The sequence below is a fragment of the Chelmon rostratus genome, chromosome 5, assembly GCF_017976325.1.
Source record: "Chelmon rostratus isolate fCheRos1 chromosome 5, fCheRos1.pri, whole genome shotgun sequence".
NCBI lineage: Eukaryota > Metazoa > Chordata > Actinopteri > Chaetodontiformes > Chaetodontidae > Chelmon > Chelmon rostratus.
In genome coordinates this window covers 14,700,151-14,721,628 of record NC_055662.1, presented here as the reverse complement: position 1 = coordinate 14,721,628, position 21,478 = coordinate 14,700,151, and the positions used below count along the sequence as shown (strand labels likewise).

The 21,478-nt window shown below is 42.7% G+C and overlaps 2 protein-coding genes across 2 annotated transcripts; both read left to right on the top strand.

Annotated features, from left to right (window-relative positions):
* Positions 1–2,327: 2,327 nt before the first annotated feature.
* fgf10b (fibroblast growth factor 10b) lies at positions 2,328–9,795 on the top strand. Its single transcript, XM_041937573.1, has 3 exons — positions 2,328–3,656; positions 8,507–8,610; positions 8,973–9,795. Exons 1-3 carry the CDS (start codon positions 3,197–3,199, stop codon positions 9,162–9,164), a joined length of 756 nt encoding a protein of 251 aa, XP_041793507.1. The 5' UTR covers positions 2,328–3,196; the 3' UTR covers positions 9,165–9,795.
* A 3,067-nt stretch (positions 9,796–12,862) lies between these two features.
* paip1 (poly(A) binding protein interacting protein 1) lies at positions 12,863–20,385 on the top strand. The gene is made up of 11 exons (XM_041937247.1): positions 12,863–13,250; positions 15,129–15,280; positions 15,570–15,767; positions 15,948–16,060; positions 16,170–16,281; positions 16,793–16,918; positions 17,006–17,112; positions 17,476–17,593; positions 17,692–17,746; positions 18,681–18,759; positions 19,299–20,385. The coding sequence occupies exons 1-11, from the start codon at positions 13,052–13,054 to the stop codon at positions 19,387–19,389; spliced, it is 1,350 nt and encodes a 449-aa protein (XP_041793181.1). The 5' UTR covers positions 12,863–13,051; the 3' UTR covers positions 19,390–20,385.
* Positions 20,386–21,478: the final 1,093 nt, after the last annotated feature.

Below are 21,478 nucleotides of genomic sequence, written 5' to 3'. Positions count from 1 at the left end.
CTATTGTTTTGAACTTTGAAATGCAATTCAGGGAGATAGATCTATAAAGATACACTAAATGCTAAAGCTGTAGAGCAGGGAGGGAGATGAGACCATCTCCAGACCCTGCAAATCTCACTTATATTGCGTTCAGGAGAAAAAAACACAGGCGCTGTTACGTTTACAAAGAATTTGCTCTTTGGCTTCTAAAGAAAGCCTGCAAATCTTGCGAGTCTGTCAGCATCATTGCAGGCCTACATCCCTCTGAGGCACCTACAGAGGACATTACTGCCTTAGTGGAGAGAACACTAAGAACTGAGGGTATTTCTGCACAGTTTTAGACTCTTCTGTCTCTGAACCCCGATCTGAGAATCTGACACATGCCTTCAACGTGAAATCTTTTCAGATGCAAACTGCCTGCGACACACTGTTCTGAGCCATCCATTGAGGAATGTTACAGTTCATGCTGCTTATGGAAAGTATGCAGATTTCGGATAGAATTGTCCAGTGAGCCAAGAATACACCGCACGAATGTATTACACTGTTTCCACCATAATAAGGTCTTTAATCTAATATTTAACCCCCATGAGAGATTTTAAGAAATAAAATGCAATTATTCTATTTGATTAAATCACTTAAATTGACATGTGTTCATTATTTATTTAGTAGTGGTAGAGAAGCTGCACACTGTAATATATAAAAATAAGACAGGAAAAACCCACATTGTTCTTACTGAACCACAACTTGCTAAAGGAGAAGTTATAAACCTTGAACATACTTAAAGAAATTCACATTCTTATTTAGATTAAATAATTCATAGCCCAGTACAATTTAGGTTAGGTGGAGGTCATTTTAAGTGATGCACGTAAATCTAGAAAAAACATTACTCCACTGTTATTGCTGCAACAATAATCAATATAAGTGAGGCCTGCTCCTCCCAGCTCTGTTTCCTCTGCACTGATTCAGGTTATCACAGCGGGAAGGGACACCACAAAGGAAGCGCTGATAAGATTGCTTTGTTTATATCCCCAGATAAAGCCATGCCAAGACCAGAGTTAAGACCAGACTGCTGCTCTGGCCGTAGATCGTTGACAGACATTAAAGCAGGCACTAAAAACTAGGACTTAAGGGAAGGAAAGCGGGGAGCAGGACGGACCCTGACATTAAAGACATGAGGATCAGGGAGGACAGACAAGACCGCCAGCACAGGTTTTGTTGATCACAGTGGACTGTTAAAAATGTCACTTTTTTGGCCCTTGATCATTGTTAACATCTCCATAAACCTGAAAAATATTACTGGTCAGCCTGCTTTGCACAATCCAAGTCTGAACCGTCTCAAAATTTAGAAGTGTTTCCTTTAACTCAGCTCCTCTGAACCTCCTCATGCGGACCTGGTGCTGAAAATCAATAAAACCAATAAGAGATAAAGCTTGCATCATCCTCGTGAGAACAGCGACCATCCCTAACATTGAGCACGTTTGCCGCGCATATGGTACATTGCTGTCTGGTCCGCTTCGACGTTGTCCATCCTGTGGCCTGCCTTGCCTTGAGGAGCAAATGATGCATGCTTTGTAAAAGAGAGTCTCATTGGCTGAGGGCCACTCAGACACCTGAGTCACAGAGGAAGGCGGAGGTCTGGTGAGTGAAATCGGAGAGCTTCATTGCATTACACGGCTGCAGGAGAGATAACACACTACGATAAAGTGCCATGAGGGAAAGAGAGAGGCCTTAGCAAGATGGCCGTGATAAGCCAGCATCCAGACTGGAACCGGCAACGGTAACTTAATACGATTTTTATCTGACGAGACAGATCAGGATGGCCACTTGTCAGGATTATCACATCCTAATGACTAAGAAGTGGGTGCATTTCAATGTGTGATACTTATCCTCTTCACGCTCAACCGAACAGACACGTGTGTGCTGGATGTATAAATTAATGTGACCATACACAGCAAGAACAGGACCACTCCTTCGATTAACCAATAAAGCAGTGATCAGCACAATCTGTAGCCACAGGGACACATTCAATACTGCCAGACTGCTTCTTCCTGCCCTGCTGCCTCGGCTCAGATAAACCCTGCTATCACTCACTCTCATAAGTTAGATTTGCTTGTATGTAGGCATGCACACACACACACACACACACGCACACACATGCAGAGCAGTACTTGCTCCCATATGTGAGAGGGGAAGTTGAGTAAAGGAGGGAGGGATCAAATAACTAACAGAGTCACACAGCTACACACACCACACAGTCATTTTCTGTGATCACCCTTCAGGTGAGGAGATCACACACTCAATATCAAGGCGAGAGGGGGCGAACAAGTCTGACTCAACCCTCAGACAGAGAGAACGACCTCCCCGGACCGTTACCTCGATGCTGTACGAAGGTGGAGTGACTTGGTGGTAGAGAGAGAGAGAGAGGGAGAGAGATGAGGAGAGAGCGAGAGGAGCAGGGCAACAGAAGACAGATGGATTATCTGACATGCGCCTGGATTGACCAGCGTTCCTCTTTAAGTCCTGAGTCCTGTTTTTCCTCCTCAGAGTGAAACCTGAAAATGCTTCCCTGCACATGTGGAGTGTAGCAGCTATCGGACAGGTAGACTGTGTCGTGCACCGTTTTTTCTTCTCTTTTCTTTTTTATCACAGAAGCTAAGGAGTTTTACACATGGCAAGCTTTCTACCTGGATGTCAGTGAATCTAGATTTTTAGGATTTCTTTCTTCTTCTTTTTTTTTCTAATTGAGCAACTGACTGGAAATACAAGGTCCCACTGGAGCCAAGAATAATAGTCAAAACTTCACAGACAATTTAGAAAGAATTAGAAAACGGAAGCAAAGAGGAAAAACAGGGTTGTTACTGGAATACACACACATAGTAACTGGTGTATTGTTTTTTACGGGACTTTATTTATTTTCCAAAAAAGACTTGGACTGCAGACTTTCCGATCATCAGCCTTAAAGCTTTCAACAGTGGAGAGAAGAACTCTGTGGAATATCAGCGTCAAACACAGCGACTTGTTGAACAGTCAAAATTAATTCAGAGGGAAATCTCAGGATTTCATACAGGTGCTAAATAATTTGGACTCTGCAGGGGGACCATCTCGTCAAGTCTGGACTGTGGAGGGCTCCCCTCCCTGCCCTCCCAGCCTATCCTCGCCCCCAGCAGCATGTCCCAGGCTCTGAGGCTGCCTCTAGTCCTCCACACAGCACACTACCATGATCAGATGGGCTGCTGGAGGGAGTAAGGCTGCCTCTGCCTCGTCCTGCTCCAGGGCTGGGTTAGGGGCTCGTTCTGGTTCTGGAACAAGTTCCAAACCAAGGTTCTCAACGCTGCTTTCCTCCCTGTCTTTGCCTCTTCTGGTTGCCCTGGTGGTTTTCTCCTTCTCCCTACCCGGGGCGGCCTGCCATCAGCTCCGCAGAGACAGACTGAGACTCGCCAACCCACGAACTCTCAGGGCTCCACTGAACATTTCTGAGACTGAGGTCTTCTCTAGGCCCAGGGCCACCGGCGGTCCCCTGGGTCGGACTGGGGGACCGCAGGGTAGGCATGTGCGCAGCTACAATTATCTCCAAGGGGACATACGGAGGAGGAAGCTGTTCTCTTTCCAGAAGTTTTTCCTGAGGATCGATAAGAATGGAAAGGTCAATGGAACCAAGAGCAAGGATGACCCCCTCAGTAAGTAACTCGCTCATGTACAAAAGTAGATGATAAAAGAGGGAACCAAACCCCAAAGATGACCTGAGTGTCTGCGGGGGCAGCAAAAAGTTAAAAGTGACCTGAACCGATTTGAGCAAAAACGTGTCAGTGAGTTTTAACCTTTCAAAGTGGCAGTGTAAAATCAACCTCTGCAGCCAGAACTTCTGACCTGGTTTGGATTTGAGACATTAATAAATACACACAACAAACACATAACACATGCAAACTGTGCAAACACATGACAAAAAGCACCTGCTGATCGCTGTAAGTCAGGGACATTTCTGACACCAAGACAGCCTCTTGAATGTTTGGTTATTTCCCAAATGGGAAATCAGGTGGTCATGCTTTAGGAAGAAAACCTCTGGTCTTATCCAAAAAGATTACATAATGTCAACACGAATATATAAATTGAGTATATGAACGAGCAATTTGGCATTAACATGAAATTAAATGAAAAAACATCCTTTTTCGTTCATTTCCAGAGGCCACCAGCCTGCCCATTGGCTGGCAGTCAGGATGAAGCAATCCCCGATTAGAGTCGTCTTTTTGTTTTAAACCAGACATCCCACTGGTATCTCTCCTGTCCAAACACTCAGCACAATGATGGTAGCTCTCAGATGGCTTAAAAAGGAGCAGGGGCAGATAACCAGGCCATTATCAGGCAGTCTTCACAGCCCAGGGTAAACAGCGCTGATAACGACCACAGAAGAAACAGGGCTTTGGGGAGGGGTGGAAGATATGGCCGTCAGACTCATTGATGCTTTTAGACTCTTTCTGCCTCTCTGTGTCTCTCTAGCTCTCCCACTCAGATTGCCCGCCTGCCAGCCAGCGTCGAGCAAATTACACACCCTCAGTCACAGATCAGACATTTGTTTAAAGCAGCTTGACGTGCTCACTCGGAGAAACACGTCTTTAAAGTGATTACATGTTGTATGTTTCGGCATATCAGTCAGTAAAATAGCGTTCTCATTAGTCTCCCAGCATTCCCACCGCGCTACGTGTGTGTGCCTATCAGCCAGCGGGCACTCACATGCTCCAGTGGGTGTGTGATCATATAGCAGCCGACGACGACACATGTGCTTGCTTATTACTGACACACACACACATACATATATAGTACATTGCTCTCCTTTTTTCTCCCTCTTTCTCTCAGTCCCCCAACCCCATAGGGAGTGTATATGGAAACCTTTAATGTTCCTCTTGGGAGAGCTAAACCACACATTCAATCAAAGTGACTTGGGGGAAATGGCATGGGAAGGCAGAATGTCAGGGGAGATGTTTGTTTTGACAAGGTCATGACAGCGGCAACTTTATTTACTGACCGTGTTACATTGTGATGCCTTTACTGCCGCTTTTGCTAGTGGTCTCTTTCAAGTTGTAAAACTGAAGTGGCGTGAGGAAGTCTCACTCACTTTATCATTATAGCGGTGTGTGAATTTGTGCTAAACTTTATGTCTGTTTGGAAGATGATTTACCCCTCTGTCTTCTTTTTTTTATGAGCCCACAACTCCTCATTTTTAGGGTCGTGTTGCCTTTTACAAAAGTCATTTAGAGTTAGTGCAGATTGCGTGCTGGGGAGGGAGGCGAGAGGGAGCACGGGGGACTCTCTGGAGGTACAAGTTCATGAATGACATGGCTGAACATCATTGTGGCCACATCAAAGCCATGCGTCTTCAGTATCAATGGTGGTGCCATCAAAAAGCTGCGTCCTGAGGGGGTCTGGGGACACTGTGTGTGGATTATGTGCCCTCGTATCAGGTTCTCACGGTAAAGGATACTACACAACAGCAGCTTCAGTCTTTGCCCTGGCCCCTGGGGCTAGACATGATCCCAGGGCTGACGTCCTTTGTAGACCCTCCATGGTCCCTTGAAGTGACAAAATATCAAGTTTTTTTGCGATGAGTGGAGGGCGGCTTGCCTTTTCCTGAGCCAAAAGTTGCAAGGAAAAGATGCATGCATTCAAGTTCTATGATAGATGAATCTATTTATTCATTGTGCGTTGGTAACAGGCGCATGGGATGTGGGGGCTTTGGTTTTTGGGTGCTGCCTGTGGCCCTGCGAGGACCCGGCTCACTGTCTGTTAAAGAGCCAGCATCCAGTCTCCCACAGATTTATGAGGATGCCAGCGCAAAACTGTCCCACATGGCTTTCCAACCCGCTGGGAGCCTGTGCTGAGGTTACAGAGAGGCAGAGAGAAAGGGAGGGAGATTATGTTAAAGTCAGCTAAGTAGCTATCTGCTCTGCCTCAGTGTGTAATTAAAATATCTATGATTCACAGCTGAGTTCTCTTGAATTTATGGACAACTTGCAAGCTCTGAGTGACCAATGAAATATCGCCAAATAAGACTGCAGCAAAAAACTCGGATTTAAAGTTTAGTTAATGGCCCACGGTTGTGATGCTGTTGGAGGGTGAGCCTGTCAAGATCTTGTGTGTGTGTGTCAATGCATGTGCTTATTTGTTTCAGGCCACCAGATCTGTTTTGGCCTACAGGGGCCAGACCATGTGGGCAAGATGCTTCTGAACATGGCTCAAGAAGTGTGTGTATATAGCATTTGCGAACATGTGCGTGTGAGTGTGTCTCTTTGTGGACATTCGTCTCCTTTAATCAAAGCAGTGGCCTTTTGCATGAGGAAAAAAACCAGATGGTGCTCTTATGGAGGTTGGAGGAGAGAGATGTATGGCTTTTCTCTGAGGCGGGGAAGAGGATGGATATCCTCTCTGTGTAAATACACTCAGTGTGGTCCTTATCAAGTGTTATTACTATATATCCTGATTAATGCCTCACTCCACACCATTTTCTGCATGGGAATGGCACCAGTCAAAATTTACATTCCACCTTATCTGCTCAGATGTTATTGTGTGCAGCCCCTGAACGTTGTGTGATAGTGATAGAGAGAAAGAATAACAATACAAGCTGCAAAGCACATGGTTTTTGGCATCCCACTGTGGAAAAACCACCTTTAATTCTCGCCGGCATTGTGTGCCTCCATTCCACAACCAACGCGCCATTTACTGCTGTAACTCCAAACAGAGCGTATCAAATAAGCCACACATTAGGAAAAAGCAAGCAGCATGCAAAAGAAAAAACTGCTGTCTCCCCACGTAAATAGCTGAACCTGGCCGGCTTACTTTAGGCTACGTTTTACGTGTGCGGTTTGTGGAATTTGCCCCACACGAAGCAGCTTTGTCACATTTAAGGTTTAATGTTGTAATCTGGAGAAAGCTAAATGAAGAGCATGTTTTCTCTGATACCTGCTGCCATAAGTTCATTACTCTCCACACGGTGAATGGAGATTTTGTTGTTTCACAGCCAGGTCGAGTTGTGTGCAAGTGCACATTCACCTGCTGCAATATCAACCGTGTGTGTGTATGCAAGGGCATTAGTGAGTGCGTGTGCGTGTGCGTGTGTGAGTGTGTGTGTGTATACAACCTGTCTCGCCCCTGCCTCCGGTGGCTGACTTTGATCAGTGATCATTACAGCCTTACTAATCCTCACTCCACCCCCAGTCTCACTGTCATGGCTCCTCTGTCCTCCTCTGTTCTCCTTCCTTTCATCCCTCCCATGTTTACAGAGCAGCCAGAGACTGCCATAGATTGTCTTACATCCTCACTCCATACCCGACACCCGATCCCATACAGAAACCAGCTCCTCTCAGATCTTCAATGGCCGTTGTGTCACAGTCCTCACCACCGCCTTGCCGCTTCAGACCTCACTGCCCCGAGGTGCCACTGTTTGAACTAGAAACTGATACAGTCAAGACCTCACGGACGAGGAGAGAAGCTGCAGTATTTTTAAGAGAGGGATTGTTCTTTGGGGGGCACACCTGCATCCTCCACTGTCCACTCATACGCGAGGCTGGCAGCCTCAGAGGCCCCTCAGCCACCGGAGAGTGGGTCTGACAGCGGAGCAGGCTGCCACACAAACAGTCATCAGACAGAGGAGGGGCTGCTGATCTGATCAAAGGATGTCGGCGACTCTCTGGAGTTCACACCCCCACGCTGAAGTGTGTGTCTGAATGTGTGTGTGTGTGTGTGTGAGTACACATATGTGCTTATCGGGATAAAATAACGACAGCTCACAGGAAGTGGGGAAAGGAAGTCAGGGAGGGAGGCATGAAATCAAACATGCCATGGGAACCCGGGGAGGTTCACTCACACACACGCGCACACACACTCACTCACTCACACACACGCACACACACACAAGCATAAGGCGAGACAAGTGGGTTCTGTGGTCAAAGGACACTTTCGGAAGTTATATCTCTCTGACCTCTGATACTGAGACCACACAAATAACCACAGCTGTCTGCGGCAAAAGCATGCCCTTGTTAACTGGGGTATAAATTAGCCTCTCTAATAGCCTATGAGAAACCTGAATTACTTGTATGGGGACTTGGAAACCCAAATACCAAACAGAACATAAACAACCTGAGAATCTCTGCGGTATCCACCCATTAATTTTCAAAATAAATGGCCTGCACAGCTGGAATCTGTTACACAGGTGTAGGTTGTAAAGTAACTTTATAATATCACTGAAATGATAAATGTACTCAAGGAATAATTGTGACCTTACATAGAGTTCCCACACTGTGTGTTCCCACGTGTAAATGTCCCAAAATGAACGGGCAATACGTTGTTATGCATTAGGTACACTGTAACAATGTTTGGATTTGTCCCTCATCCTTTTATCACCATTACTTCCTCTGTCCTCTGAGTTTTATATTTGTCACTGTGCAGTTAAAACAATTAAAATGTTTGTTCTGCTCAAACTGTTAATAAACAAGTTCTTCAAAAATAATCTTTTACTATATTTTTTGCTGAATCCTAGGTATTCTGGAAATCACATCGGTGGACGTGGGAGTGGTGGCCATCAAAGGGTTGAACAGCAACTACTATCTGGCTCTCAGCAGGAAGGGAGAACTGTACGGAGCGGTTAGTATCCGGGTCAGGGGTCAATCTGGATGCTCCAGAAAGAGAGATAGTGTTAGATTCTTCTGTCTTTATCAAAATGCGGTCCTTATCTTGACTTCACTGACTGCTGGGTCGACTCTGAATCACAACCAGGCCAGTGCACACACATGAACCTCCAGGAGAACAGTACAATTTCCAAAGTGCACGCTCGTCTCTGCACAAGCACACAAAGCAAAACATGCAAAGTAGATTTAAGGCGTAGTAAATAAACAAGGTGCCATGTGCAACCACAATAGATTTGCACAAGAAAATGATCTGTGTTTTGCCTTAACCTCACATGTCGGGGCTATAACACTGAAACATGATACCTGCTGTTTTTCCAGAGAGAGTTCAGCGTCGACTGCACCCTGAAGGAGCGGATTGAGGAGAACGGCTACAACACGTACGCGTCAGCGGAGTGGAGGAACAAGAAGCGGCAGATGTTTGTGGGTCTAAATGTCCACGGGAAGCCGCTGAGAGGGAAGAAAACCCGCAGGAAGAACACGGCCACCCACTTCCTTCCAATTGTGGTGTGAACAGGAGAACTCAACTGGAGAAGGAGGACATGCAGCACTGGACAGAGAGGTTTTCAATACTGAAAAAAAAAAAAGCTGTAAAATAAAGACATTCCCTGAGAAATCTCTCAATTGGAAACAAGGCACTAACACTGTTACACAAAAATCTGATCTCTGCTCCCGACTTTGACTGAGGTTGTGTACTTTATTTGGCGGGAGAGGATGAAATCTGTGTTTTCTGTGGCACGGGATGCAATATTTATCCTTCTTTTTCTGTGCCAAACAGTTTGCAACTGGAGTATGTGTGTAATGTGGACAACACAGAAAATACTGTCCTAGCTAATGAACTGTGGTAGATGCAGAAGTATCTCAAGATGTTATTTATAATCCATAATCTCCTGTGAGACACCAGATAATCTGCAACATAAAGGGGAGAGATAGAACACAGATAAGATGAGGGGAGTGATCAGTCAGTTTATCGTGACAGCATTAAATAATAGAGGACACAACACATTTAAAGCAAATGTTTGATACTTAACCACTGTGTTTTGATTGTAATGATTTATTTATTTTGTGAAATATTTAACTGGAGGGGAACACTTACGAGGCAAGCATTCCTTTGCATTCTTTACTTTTTATAGGAACTCTGTTACGTGAAAATAAAATACCATTTTCTCCTCTGCAATGCAGTCGTCTTACTTCCTCCATGCACCAAAAACCTTTCTGGCAAGTGGCGAGCATTCAGGTCGGGGTGAGTCTATTCTTATCTGGCCCTCTGAGGTAGGAAGGGACAAAAGGCAGCTATTATTGCCTGGCCAGATATTCCATGTGGCAACCATTGCGCTAATGAGTAGTTCCCAAACAAAGCATACAGGCCGACCACAACAAAATGGGAGGGAGGTAAGTTGCACGGCCTGTAGATAGTGACATCATTTCCTAATATCACCCCATTACTGAGGAGCTGCAACATTCCGCGATTGCAGCAGGGCCTGAATAGTAAAGATAAATAAAGCCAATAAAGCACCTGCTGAATGATCCTAGCAAAAACGTGGCATCAGCTTTGTGTTGGCGTGCAGCACCACTGCCGGTAGGTTTCTGCAGGGCCTTGGAGGAGGATCTGAAAGTGTGTGTGGAGGCAGAAATGAGAATGAGAGCAAGGGAGAGATATGACCTGTGTCTGACCACCCACTTCCCTCAGTAATCATCTACAAACACACTAATCAATGGCAGCTGCCCTGATGCCAGATCAAAAGAGCACGGGGAGAACATTAACACCACAGGCTTCCGGACCTCATGTTCTCTTATCCCGCCTCTCTGCGCATCCATCTCTGCGAAGGCACGACGAAGGCGGGAAGGTGAGAGACGGACTGCGGGAGACATTCATCCCAGTGTGTGAGTCTGACTGCGACTGCAGGATAGAGGGAGGGAAACCAAAAAAGCCATCTAAACCATAGGAATCCAGAGCACATGGAAGCTGTTGCTTTAAGCGATAGTATATTGTCCTGTAATAGTCGTTTAAGGAATCACCGCGACGAATGATTAATACCGAGGAATGCTGCAGTGCATTCCACCATGACAGTCAGAGCAACATATGGAACGCTGTTTCACGACCATCTCTGCACCATACACAGCAACACGCATTTCCACTACTCTCTCGAGCAATTGTGCAATAAGATGTGGCTGTTGCACCTCTGAGGCCAGATTCACAGCAGTGCCCTGAGGATAAACCTTTAGACGTTACCTAAGGAGTGAGATTAGGAAGTTCAGCTCAGGGTTATTGGGTGCAATTTATGAGTGAATTTAAAGGAAATCATTTGGAAGCCTAAAAGGTGTGTTTTTTTTTTTTTCGTTTTGTTTTCTAAAGTTGCAAGAAAGAATACAAGATAGGAGAATTAAGTTGGTCTCTGCCTTGTTTGTAACCTGATGGTGCAATGAATAAATCACCGGGGACATAACACAGATGATGTGTATTGATGGAACATGAAACCACACTTTTTGTCATTTGAAATCAGTGGCGTTGAGTATGCGTGTGACCCACCACCCCCCCACCACCCCCACCCCCCCCACCCCCCAACACCAATCCCAGTCATTTGTCATCTTGCGCATTCCTGAGACTTGTAGATGTTTGAATTCCCTCCAAGACACTGGCGAAAAACAGCAATAACAGAAAATAGGGGCAGTAATCTTTTATCAAAGTGGGTCTCGTGCATTTCTGGCACGGGAATTCTCTGTGGCATAATGTGATCCAGCTTTGGGAAACAAGTGGAAAATGACTGGAGGCTAAAACAACTAATGAATACTTAGACTGAGAGGTCTGCTGTAGCACATGTTTGTAGTGGGCAGCTACTGAGTGAGCTCGGGGAGAGAGACACTTCTGCGTGGTTGCACGGGTCCAGAATCTCCTCTGTGATGCATAAACGTGTGTTTGATATGTCAGTTAAGTGTAATTATCCAAGCCTTGGTGTTTTGGCAAATATTTTAGATCAATAAGAGGTTAGTTAACCCACTCAACCACACACAGCCTGTAACAGGTCCATCATTATGCGCTCACATTATGCAGACATCCACTGCCTGAACCCACGAACAGGGTAGTAGCTGACACTGTAGACACCGAAGTCATGCTCTTGCTGTGTTTTCTGGATATTTGGTGATTTTACACATGCTGAGCGGAACATAAAATCAGAAATCTCCCACAGATGTTTTATGGCAAAAAAACCCCCCAAAAACAAACAAACAGATTTTTTCTCAAAATGTGACTGTAACTAAATTAAAATCAAGAAATTAAGTATTTGTCCACCATTCCTGGCAGTGGAGAGATTTTTTTTTTTGAAACAGCATTTAGAATATGTGGCAAATAAAATGTCTAAATAGCCTATACCTGAACAGTTGAATTGATAAATACTGCTCACTGATGTGAGCAGATTAGATCAGATTAGAGATTTTCAGAGAGTTGGGGTTTTGCTGGGGGACTCTTGACCTCCAAAACCCCCCATAGCAGCTTTTATTGAATGATAGTCAGGAACCGAAACAAGGAACAAAGACTTTTTGCTCCACCGCATTTACATAAAATCATCCTATGAACTACAGTAACTGTCAATAATAGTTTAATTTAGCTCTACCTTGAGCAACAGTGAAATGCCACATACAATTGTAAGCATCAGTGATAATAACCAAATGTATAATAATAAAACACTCACAAAATGACTTTAAAAAGTGCAAACAAAAAGTTGCTAAAGTTTAATTTCTGATACTTTACATAAATGTTTCTACTCATACGTCTACATTTTTAGGGACTGCTAAAAAAATATTAGGGTGCTACATTTCATTAGAAAAAGGTACTATTTTCATTGGCCTTGACAACAAATTATTTTATTTTTTATTTATTTTTTTAAAATAACTCTCAGAAGGGAGGAATGAATCTGAAGAGAAAAGAGCTGCTCTCCCTTCAGCAAGAAGAAACATATATAATATATTACATAATACAATACATTATTATATTGTGATATTTCTACATTTACTTATGAATCTGAATAATCTTCTCACCACTGCTGATGCCGTCCTGTATGTTGAGGCTGCACCTCACACCGTTTATGGCTGAGCTTCTACTCCACGCCACTAGAGGGAACCAGATTTGCTCTGATGTTAAAAAAAATCTCATGGATAATCGGCAGTGACTTTGTTGTTAAAGGAAGTAAGTAAAAAAAAGTTGTGTACTGTCGATGATATCCGACAGAGAAAAGGGTTGGTTGCAACTCGACAGCTAAAAGAAAAAGAAGAACAGAGAAAAAGACATAATGAAAGAGAGATAGGGCGTGTTTTGCCACTACGCAAAAGAAAAAGCAGTTGTAGCCGTGCACAGCTCTTCTTCATCTTTTTCTGATGCCGTTTTGCCTGACAAACCAGCAGTCATGAACGAGAATTTCGACCGAACTCCTGGTGCGGGGAGAACCCGGACTTTTCCAGCAGACCCCGGGCTCGTGGGTAGCGACGTGGATGGTGCCAGCAAAACTGCACTTTTCAACCAAAGGGAGCCGTTGAGACAGCCGCGAACGTCTCCTCCTTTTGCCGAGAACAACAGTAGCACGGGGCAAGATGTGGCTGTTGGAGGTAGGGAACCGCCGACTAGCTAACATCAACTGAGCTGAGTTAGCTAATAGCTACTTTCAGATTCGGTTTCATTTACCAAGAAAATGTCACTCGCTGTTATGGTCACTGAGCGTCAAAGCTGTGTTTGCTTGAACTAAATAGTAGCCACAAAATTCCCTCCTGCTGACAGTTCCTCTGAGAAGTGCAGAGCGTTAACATAACGTTACTCGCTGTTATTCGCTAAACGTTAGCTAGCTGCTAAATACCAGTAATGTTAGCTAACGTTAGCATTTTGGCGTTGCGACATGCACCTGTTGGATTGTTGTTTCATGTGAGGTAACGCAGCATCTAAATAAAGCTCCCACTCAAATATCACATAGTTGACTTGTTGGCTGCCACAGTCAAGGCTGTCTTATGCAGCCAAATCTTGAGTTTGGAGACCCTAACTTATCACTCGCTTTAGCAAACGTAACGTTTCGTTGAGTTAGCTCCGCAGAGCAAAGAGGAAGAACGAGTCCCCCTTACAAATCTGATTAAGTAGCTGGCTTTAAGCAGTAGGTTAGTGAAGTACTGGTGAGTTAATTCACGGTGTAAATGCATCAATAAAACCTTGGTCTTTCGCCAATGTTTGGCCGATTGGAAGTCCTATTGCGGTGTTTTTTAGCGGACTATGTCACTTTATACACTTGTCAGTGTTATGACAAAAAAAGCATTGTCAAGACCAAATCATTACATAGGCAGGTATAAAAAAAGACATGCGAATTAATAGTCTCACAATAGTCTCAAGTACAGGTAGAAAAAGTAAGAAAATGGTATTTGCTTCTGAAAACTATAGCCAGCACGATCCAGCACTAATATGTGGGAGTGCAGCCAACCAACCGCATGTATTGCCCTATTGATGTGTGCTGTCCTTTCGCTGCCCCTGCAGTATGACCTTAACAATAAGTCTGGGAGCTGGAGGTGTGGTTCTGCTGTGGCCGATTGTATGGCATGGAGTGATGTGTGTCAGTGCAGTGTTCTCCCACAGCACCCCTTGTTCGATGAGCCACAGGCCGTTTCATTATGTCAATGTCTTCAGGGCCCCCAGATGCAAAAGCAACAGTGTCAGGAATTACCATCAGCCATCAAACTCTGTAGCACTTGCATGAGTTGCAGTACTGGGGAGGAAGGCAACCACAGTCCTGCATGAAACTTAGTACTGCATTATAGTTAGTGCCACACAGTAAGTAAGTTATGTGTTTGCACACAACTAACACTAGTATCTCATGTTCAATTTTTGTATTTTATAAGCACTGCAGGACAGTGCTGTGTAGTATTGTTTAATATTAACCTTGGATATCTGCCATGTGTGGACTAGGTCTGAAATTTCCAGTTGAAAGTTAAATTTTTATAGTGCATGTTTAATGTTGTGGCTGCAAACCAATTTCCCTTTCCAATTAAAGTGAAATAAAAATTTTCAGTTTTTTTGAGAGACTTAAACCTACAAAGAATTAATACCATTGATAAGTTTTGCCTGTGTATCCAAAGTCTGATATAGCTTATTCCTCTGTGCAATAGACTTCCATTGACGTTTAGAACCCACTAAAAATCAGTTACTCAGTGACCTACGCTATTGGACTGGGTGACATGTCTCTTCAGTGTGATGAACACAGGCACTATAGTGCATACAGCATCTTTCTGCCTCAAATAGTAGCTCAAGCTCCAGATCTGTGGCAGAAAATTGCCCAAGAAAAAATGCACAATTACTCCTGTTTGAGTTTGCTTAAAAGGAAATAAGTCAGCCTTTTTAAAAGAAAATCTATATTTGGTACCTCTTTAGGTAAAGAAAAAAGAGAATTTGTCCATGTGGAATGAGCTGTGTCACAAAGACTGAGAACATCTGTCTTCTTCCTCTTTCAGATTCAAAAAGACAGAGCAAACCCCAACAAAGTACAAATGCCAACAACATATCTGCTTCCAGAAGGTGTAATGATGTGGATTCCATGGTCAAGTCATCAAAGCTTTCAGCCAGTGCCCCAGAGTTTGTCCCTTCTGGATTTAACCCATATGATGTAAGAGGAATTTTACACTATCACTGCCTTTATCGTGGTACTAGCTATAATGTTTTTTATTTTGTTTGTTTTATTTTTTACATTATATCGTAATGGGTCTCTTCACTTTTGTTGTTTTCAAGTAGGAGTCAGGAACTGTCAAAGCAAATCCGTCCTTTTTTTTCATAAAAATCAGAATAAATTTAGATTTTTGATTTCAACACACACGCAGTTATTTTGTATGAACAGGACAAAGTGCTTTGGATTTTTCTCTTTAGTTTTTCATTCTTTTATTGTAATTTTTGTATAGGACCCTGCTTTTTATGATGACAGCGAAAGCTATTACGGTGAACCAACCCTGGCTGAAATGGTTACAGACTTCCTTGGACACCTGAGCTCCTCCCCAGGGTCCTTCGAGTCCGATATTGAATACATAACTGGCATGCTCAATTCCTGCGTTACTACTGAAGAGTTGTTGCACGAGCTGGTGGAACTGATCTACACACAGGTTTGGAGAGACACATTCAGTCTTCATTTTGCTTTTTGTATAGCCATTAGATAATATGATTTCAAACCAAACCTGTCTCAACACAGCATACACATTAAGTAGGAACTTACATGCATGTTTTTGACAAAACACAATTGTATAAGGTGCCCCATTAGGTATTAAATTTTCTTTTTGTTGCAGTCTACTGCCATTCCAAACTTCTCTTACACGGGTGCCAGGCTCTGTAACTACCTGTCCCATCACCTCAATATCAGCCCACCAAGTGGCAACTTTCGTCAGCTGCTCCTGAAAAGGTGATTTATTTCTGGTTTTTCTGCATTTGATAGTGTAATATGCAAGGCAATGTGAACTGTCATTGTTGAGTCAGATGCTATTAAAAAGCAAGAGTGTTGTCCTTGATAGATGTCGAATAGAGTTTGAACAAAGGGATGTAGCTGTTCGAGGAGACACGGAGACTCAGAAGAAGCTCCACTCCTTTGTGCTCTTTCTGGGAGAACTCTATCTCAACCTCGAGGTAAGACGTTCTCTTTGAGACTGCATTATACTATCATTCAAGTAGTGTAAATGCATTTATCAACTGAATTTATTCAATTGTAAATAACACAATATGGACCTTCTTATTATTATGTCTTTATTTGTACCATACTTGTCCTGTATCTAGACTCACAGGGCCTACGTGCTGTGCTAGCAGCACTGAGAGACACACTTTGCTGGACTTGCTACAAGTGCTAATTTGACACATTAAATAAACAGGCCACACAACATAAATTATTTTTCTGATTTCACGTACCACCTTGGCACTCTTGTTTTGGTACAGTCTGCTTGCATTGCGGCCAGACATTTATGATGTCTGGTGCTGCTGTTTGTAGTCACTACTGTAGTTGAAGAGCCAACCACCCTTATACATATATGTTATAGATCTCAGATGAGGGGCCAGCTCTGCAAGAAGGCCTGCCTCCAACCTTTTTGGAGGCAGGCCTTCTTGCAAATTGTCCAAATTTTTTTTCCTGTTTTTTTTTGTTTAGGTAAAGAGTGGAAAAGGACCTCCAAATCGAGCAGATATCCTCCTGTCTGCTCTGAATGACCTGATGAACAGCCTGTTCAACAATCCTGTGGATGCAAATCTCATCTGCGCTGTCAAACTGCTTAAGGTTTCAAATCTTAATTAGGTAATTGTACAGATTTCCAGGTAGTTGTATTGTTCAGGAAGATAATGAGAATGTGTTTTGCATTTACAGCTGACAGGCTCTGTCCTGGATGATGCATGGAAAGAGAGTGGAAAACCACACATGGAGGAACTGATCCAAAGAATAGAAACTATTCTACTGGATGCCACCTGCAGCAGGTGTGTATATCAGAATGTCATTGTGTGCAGCTGATACTCAAGGTTCATGCTTAAGGTACCTTAGATTTGAAGAGTTTGAAACATGCTCCTGCATCTGAGGTGTTGCAAATGAGTGCAGAGACATTTGCAGAGGTGTCCGCCAACATAGTTGCACCTAATCATCCTGTGTGTCACAGGTGGCAGTGTAAAAGACATTTTAGTTTCACAGTGTTTTAAACAACTGAGAGAAACCATTGTGTACTAAGGAGTTTTAGCTTTTTAACATATGCACAGCATCAGGAACATGTACCATCATTCAAAAGTTCCAAAAGCACCACAATTCAGTGGGTAAAACTTTCTGATTTGAGCATTCTTCTTCTTCAGGGATGTTAGACAGATGCTTCTGAAACTTGTGGAGTTGAGATCTAGTGATTGGGGCAGAGTCCGTGCTGCTGCGGCAGCCAGCAACGCCACACCAGACAACGACCCCAACTACTTCATGGTGAGTGTAACCATTTCATATTCCCACTTTTCTTTTTTTAAACTCTCCATTGTCTCTCTAATGTGTTTGTCATGGATGTGTTTATTTTTTCCTCTCAGAATGAACCTACATTCTACACAGAAGATGGCACTCCTTTTACAGCAGCAGACCCAGGTGAGGCTGTGTATGTTCAGATCAGGACAGGGCAACATGGGGTTTGCTGTCCACCAGGCTGTCAGCTCTGATCAGTCAATCACAGGCCCCAGGGACATGCTAGATCATTCTTTGGTGTCGGTAATTAGTATAAAAAAAATTAAAACGTGAAAGTGATGTAAAGTATAATTTATGCACACATAAAAAGCTAAAGACTAAAAATGTCAGAAGGCTTAGCATTAGTTTTCATTTTGCTGTAGCTTATGATGTCTTATTGTGTTAAGTATCTATGAGAAACAAAGGTTTTGTAAGTGAAAGAATGAATATTGTCCATGAATTGTACAGGCAGTGCACCCCAATGTTGCATTGTTTTCTTGACTGAAGAAGAAGCCTTTACTAGATAATCTTTATGTAATCTTGTTAAGTATATGCAGACTGCAGTAATTTACAGGCAAAGGACTAAAAGATGGCATATATATTTATATTAACCATGTGCACAGAGCTCTGTAGAGCTCATCTTTTTTTATTATTATATATATTAGGCTAAAATGCAAACCAGTGGAACCAGTGTTGATACAAATGGACTATTCTGTTAATAGTGTGTCACCTGACAGCAAAGAAATGAGTTCTGTGATTTGAAAGGCAGTATGCAGTTATATTACTACAAGAGGCAACTGATTAGTAAAATCTAAAAAAGTTTAAGTGTTTCTTAAATGTGCTTAAAATGAATGTAAATGTGTTGTTATTCATCAGTTACACAACCACTATTTATTTTAAACAAATAAATATTATTAGTACAAAGAGATGTTTCTGCAGTCATACACTACATTATTATTTTGCCTCCAGTTATTGTTAGAAGCGTCTTGGCTTGACTCATCCTGGTTACTCTTGTCAGCCAATGGAAAACATTTTCAGCCTCTTCTGTGCTTTAATGCCGGTGTCTCTGCTTTTACAGAATATGCTGAGAAATACCAAGAGATCCTGGACAGGCAGGACTATTTCCATGATATTTATGGAGAAAATGGAAATGAAGTGTAAGTACATACCGTAGAGGTACAGCACACATATTGTATTTTGAAGATGAGATTTCCTGTTAACAGACTGATGTTACTGTAAGTATCTGTGTTCTTCATCGCTAATTTATGGCTTTTAGACCCAAATCTGTTCAACAGTATCAAAGTGCTGGTGCATCTTGGGTCATGTGACTGTATGGCGGCTTCACACAGATCATATGACCACTAGTGACCAGTGGGCCCCTGAGCTTGGCCAATGTGTCTGACTGGCCCACAATGCAACAGGGTCAACCATGGCCCCAGATTCAGTGTAGTCAGCAGTTGGGGGGCTTAGCTCGCCCCTGTCCTCTCTCCACATACTGTGTGTGTCTGCGTGCGTGCGTGTGTGTGTATGTGTGAGCTTGTGTCTTTTATGCGTTGTGTAAATGGCGAGTACATGCACATATTGTGGGTTATGCTAATGTTAGTTACACAAGCCATCTACGTATACATTCAGGAAGACATTTGTCTGAAAGATTAAAAAAATTAAGTCTCTGGCGCTCGTTCTGTTGTGTTCACAGATCCGATGACTCTGAAGATGAGATGGGGCCCGAGATGGAAGAAGCTTTTGAGAATTTTTATTTGGAATCGGAGAGGAAACGACAAAAATGACGTGAGAGTGAGAATCTGAGGCACATACTGTACTTTTCCCACTCAACTTGCTGGAATGTCGAAAAGCAAAGGAAACTAGCATCAGATAGTTTCAAACATTTATTTTACTGCAAACAAGCATTTTAACAAAAAGCTGTTCATAGTTGCACTTCTGACACTTTTTTCAGTCAGTGTTGATTAGAAAATGGCGACAATCAACGGGATAATTGAAATCTTAAGGTATTGAGACATTTTTGGACATGGAAGTTCTCTCTTTTGTTGTTTTGAATTCTTTCCTTTACGCTTAAACTAAAAGCCAAGAGGAAATGGTGTGCTGTGAGTACAGTGTGCATAATTTGTTACACACGAATTAATGCCCCATGCATAAACTGCAGGCCAAAAAACATTTCATCAGAGATGCATAACTTTAATGTATAGTGCACTGTAGATGGGTGAGGTGGTTGTTTAACTAACTAAGCCTATATACGGTGCACATACAGCCTTTATCTCCACTGTTGTGAACTTGTGTATCCTGTCAGGTTGCCAATATTACATGCGATATTAAAGGCTATTCACCTGTTAATCTGGCTGCAGTGAACTTTAGTGGTCAGGATCCCTGTAATGGGCTGTGCAGTCTGGAAAATGGAATAGCCTTTTCACTGTAAATTCAGTCACAAATTGGAAAGTTAATATAGAAAAAGCCCTTTTTTTTAGTCTGTTCCTGAAGTCGAAAGATTTTAAGTAAACGATTCACAATTCTGAGAATGCGGTGCATCTAAATTCAATTTATTTCCTGAATGTAGCTTTAAATATATTCACATTTTGCAGTTGATCAGCGTGACATAAGTCAGCTGCAAAGAGGATCCATTCTTATCTGAGACTAAAAGACTGTTTACCATAAATTCATGGGATCCATATAAAGGAATGTTGTTTTATAGTTTGTAAATATTATTTATGGTATTGTTTGCCTGCAATAAATTCTTTATAATGTGAGATTTTACCTGCTTGATTTGTGTTTGAGCCTTTTTGAAATTCAAGGTCACACAGTGAAGTACATTCTGTATTTGGTTCAGCCACACTGACGTCAGGCTCCAGGGATTTGATTGTGAGGTGACTTAATCATTACGATCGCAGGCACATTTCCACTGAGTTACACCAGAACATGAATTTATGCTAAGTGTGTAACGTTTTTTACACTAACAGTCAATAAAAAATGACAGTACAGAGTTGAATCAAAACCCAGTGTCAGGTTTAGTCTGTTTAATCTCTATACTTTCTGTATAGCTGTTACCTATAAAGTTCCCTCTAGACTAGACTCCATCTCTGCATACTACATGAAAATAGGTGACAAATACATTTCTCTCATATATCACTTGGTTCTTCACATTTGAAAGGAAAAGCTTATCATTTCTTAACTGTACCACATTATGGAGCCTTTCAGCTTTCTAAACATTCAGTTTATAGCGGGTGAATGTCGGCAGTGCATTACCAAATACATGGTTAAAGGATTTCAAAATATAGACTGAAATGACCATGAGTTACTAAAGAGGATCACGTTGAAAGTGTCTGTGAGCACACTATATTTAAGCCTTTGCCACCACCTGGTGACCAAGTTGAGTAATGTCATAAAAACCAGCAGCCATTCATCGCCAGGAAACTGCATCAGTGATTTATCTCAGGACTTTTGGTACTTTAGTAACCTTTTATCTAAAATTGCCAGTATTTTAAGCAGAAGTCTGAATCATGGACTTTGAATGGAGAAATAGATCCGTTGCAGCAAGAAAACCGAATGGTGAACTTCGGAGAGTCCAGACATGAAAGAAGACAGCCTCCCAGTCTCAAGCCTGCCCGTCTCACCACCACATCCTCATAATTGAATCATCACTTACTTACGTTGTTCACGTTGTGTGAGAGAATGCAAGCTTCTGCCCTTTCTTTGGTTCATAAACGTACCATTTCCATGTAAAGAAAAGATAAGCAACATTTCTGCTGCCATCTCTGCTGCCGTGTCAGAAATTTGTCATGCGTGTTCAGAGTGGCCTTGAAAATTCTTAGCGGTCGCCTGAGCTCAGAGGAAAATGACAAACAGTCATGCCAAAACATTTCCTCG

Excerpts from the sequence above, each read along its gene's own strand:
- fgf10b (XM_041937573.1), top strand. The coding sequence starts at position 3,197 with ATGATCAGATGGGCTGCTGGAGGGAGTAAGGCTGCCTCTGCCTCGTCC. Across the intron at positions 3,657-8,506 it reads GAGCAAGGATGACCCCCTCA|GTATTCTGGAAATCACATCG; the intron begins GTAAGTAACTCG and ends GCTGAATCCTAG. Across the intron at positions 8,611-8,972 it reads AGGGAGAACTGTACGGAGCG|AGAGAGTTCAGCGTCGACTG; the intron begins GTTAGTATCCGG and ends CTGTTTTTCCAG.
- paip1 (XM_041937247.1), top strand. The coding sequence starts at position 13,052 with ATGAACGAGAATTTCGACCGAACTCCTGGTGCGGGGAGAACCCGGACT. Across the intron at positions 16,061-16,169 it reads CGTCAGCTGCTCCTGAAAAG|ATGTCGAATAGAGTTTGAAC; the intron begins GTGATTTATTTC and ends TGTCCTTGATAG. Across the intron at positions 16,282-16,792 it reads AACTCTATCTCAACCTCGAG|GTAAAGAGTGGAAAAGGACC; the intron begins GTAAGACGTTCT and ends TTTTTTGTTTAG.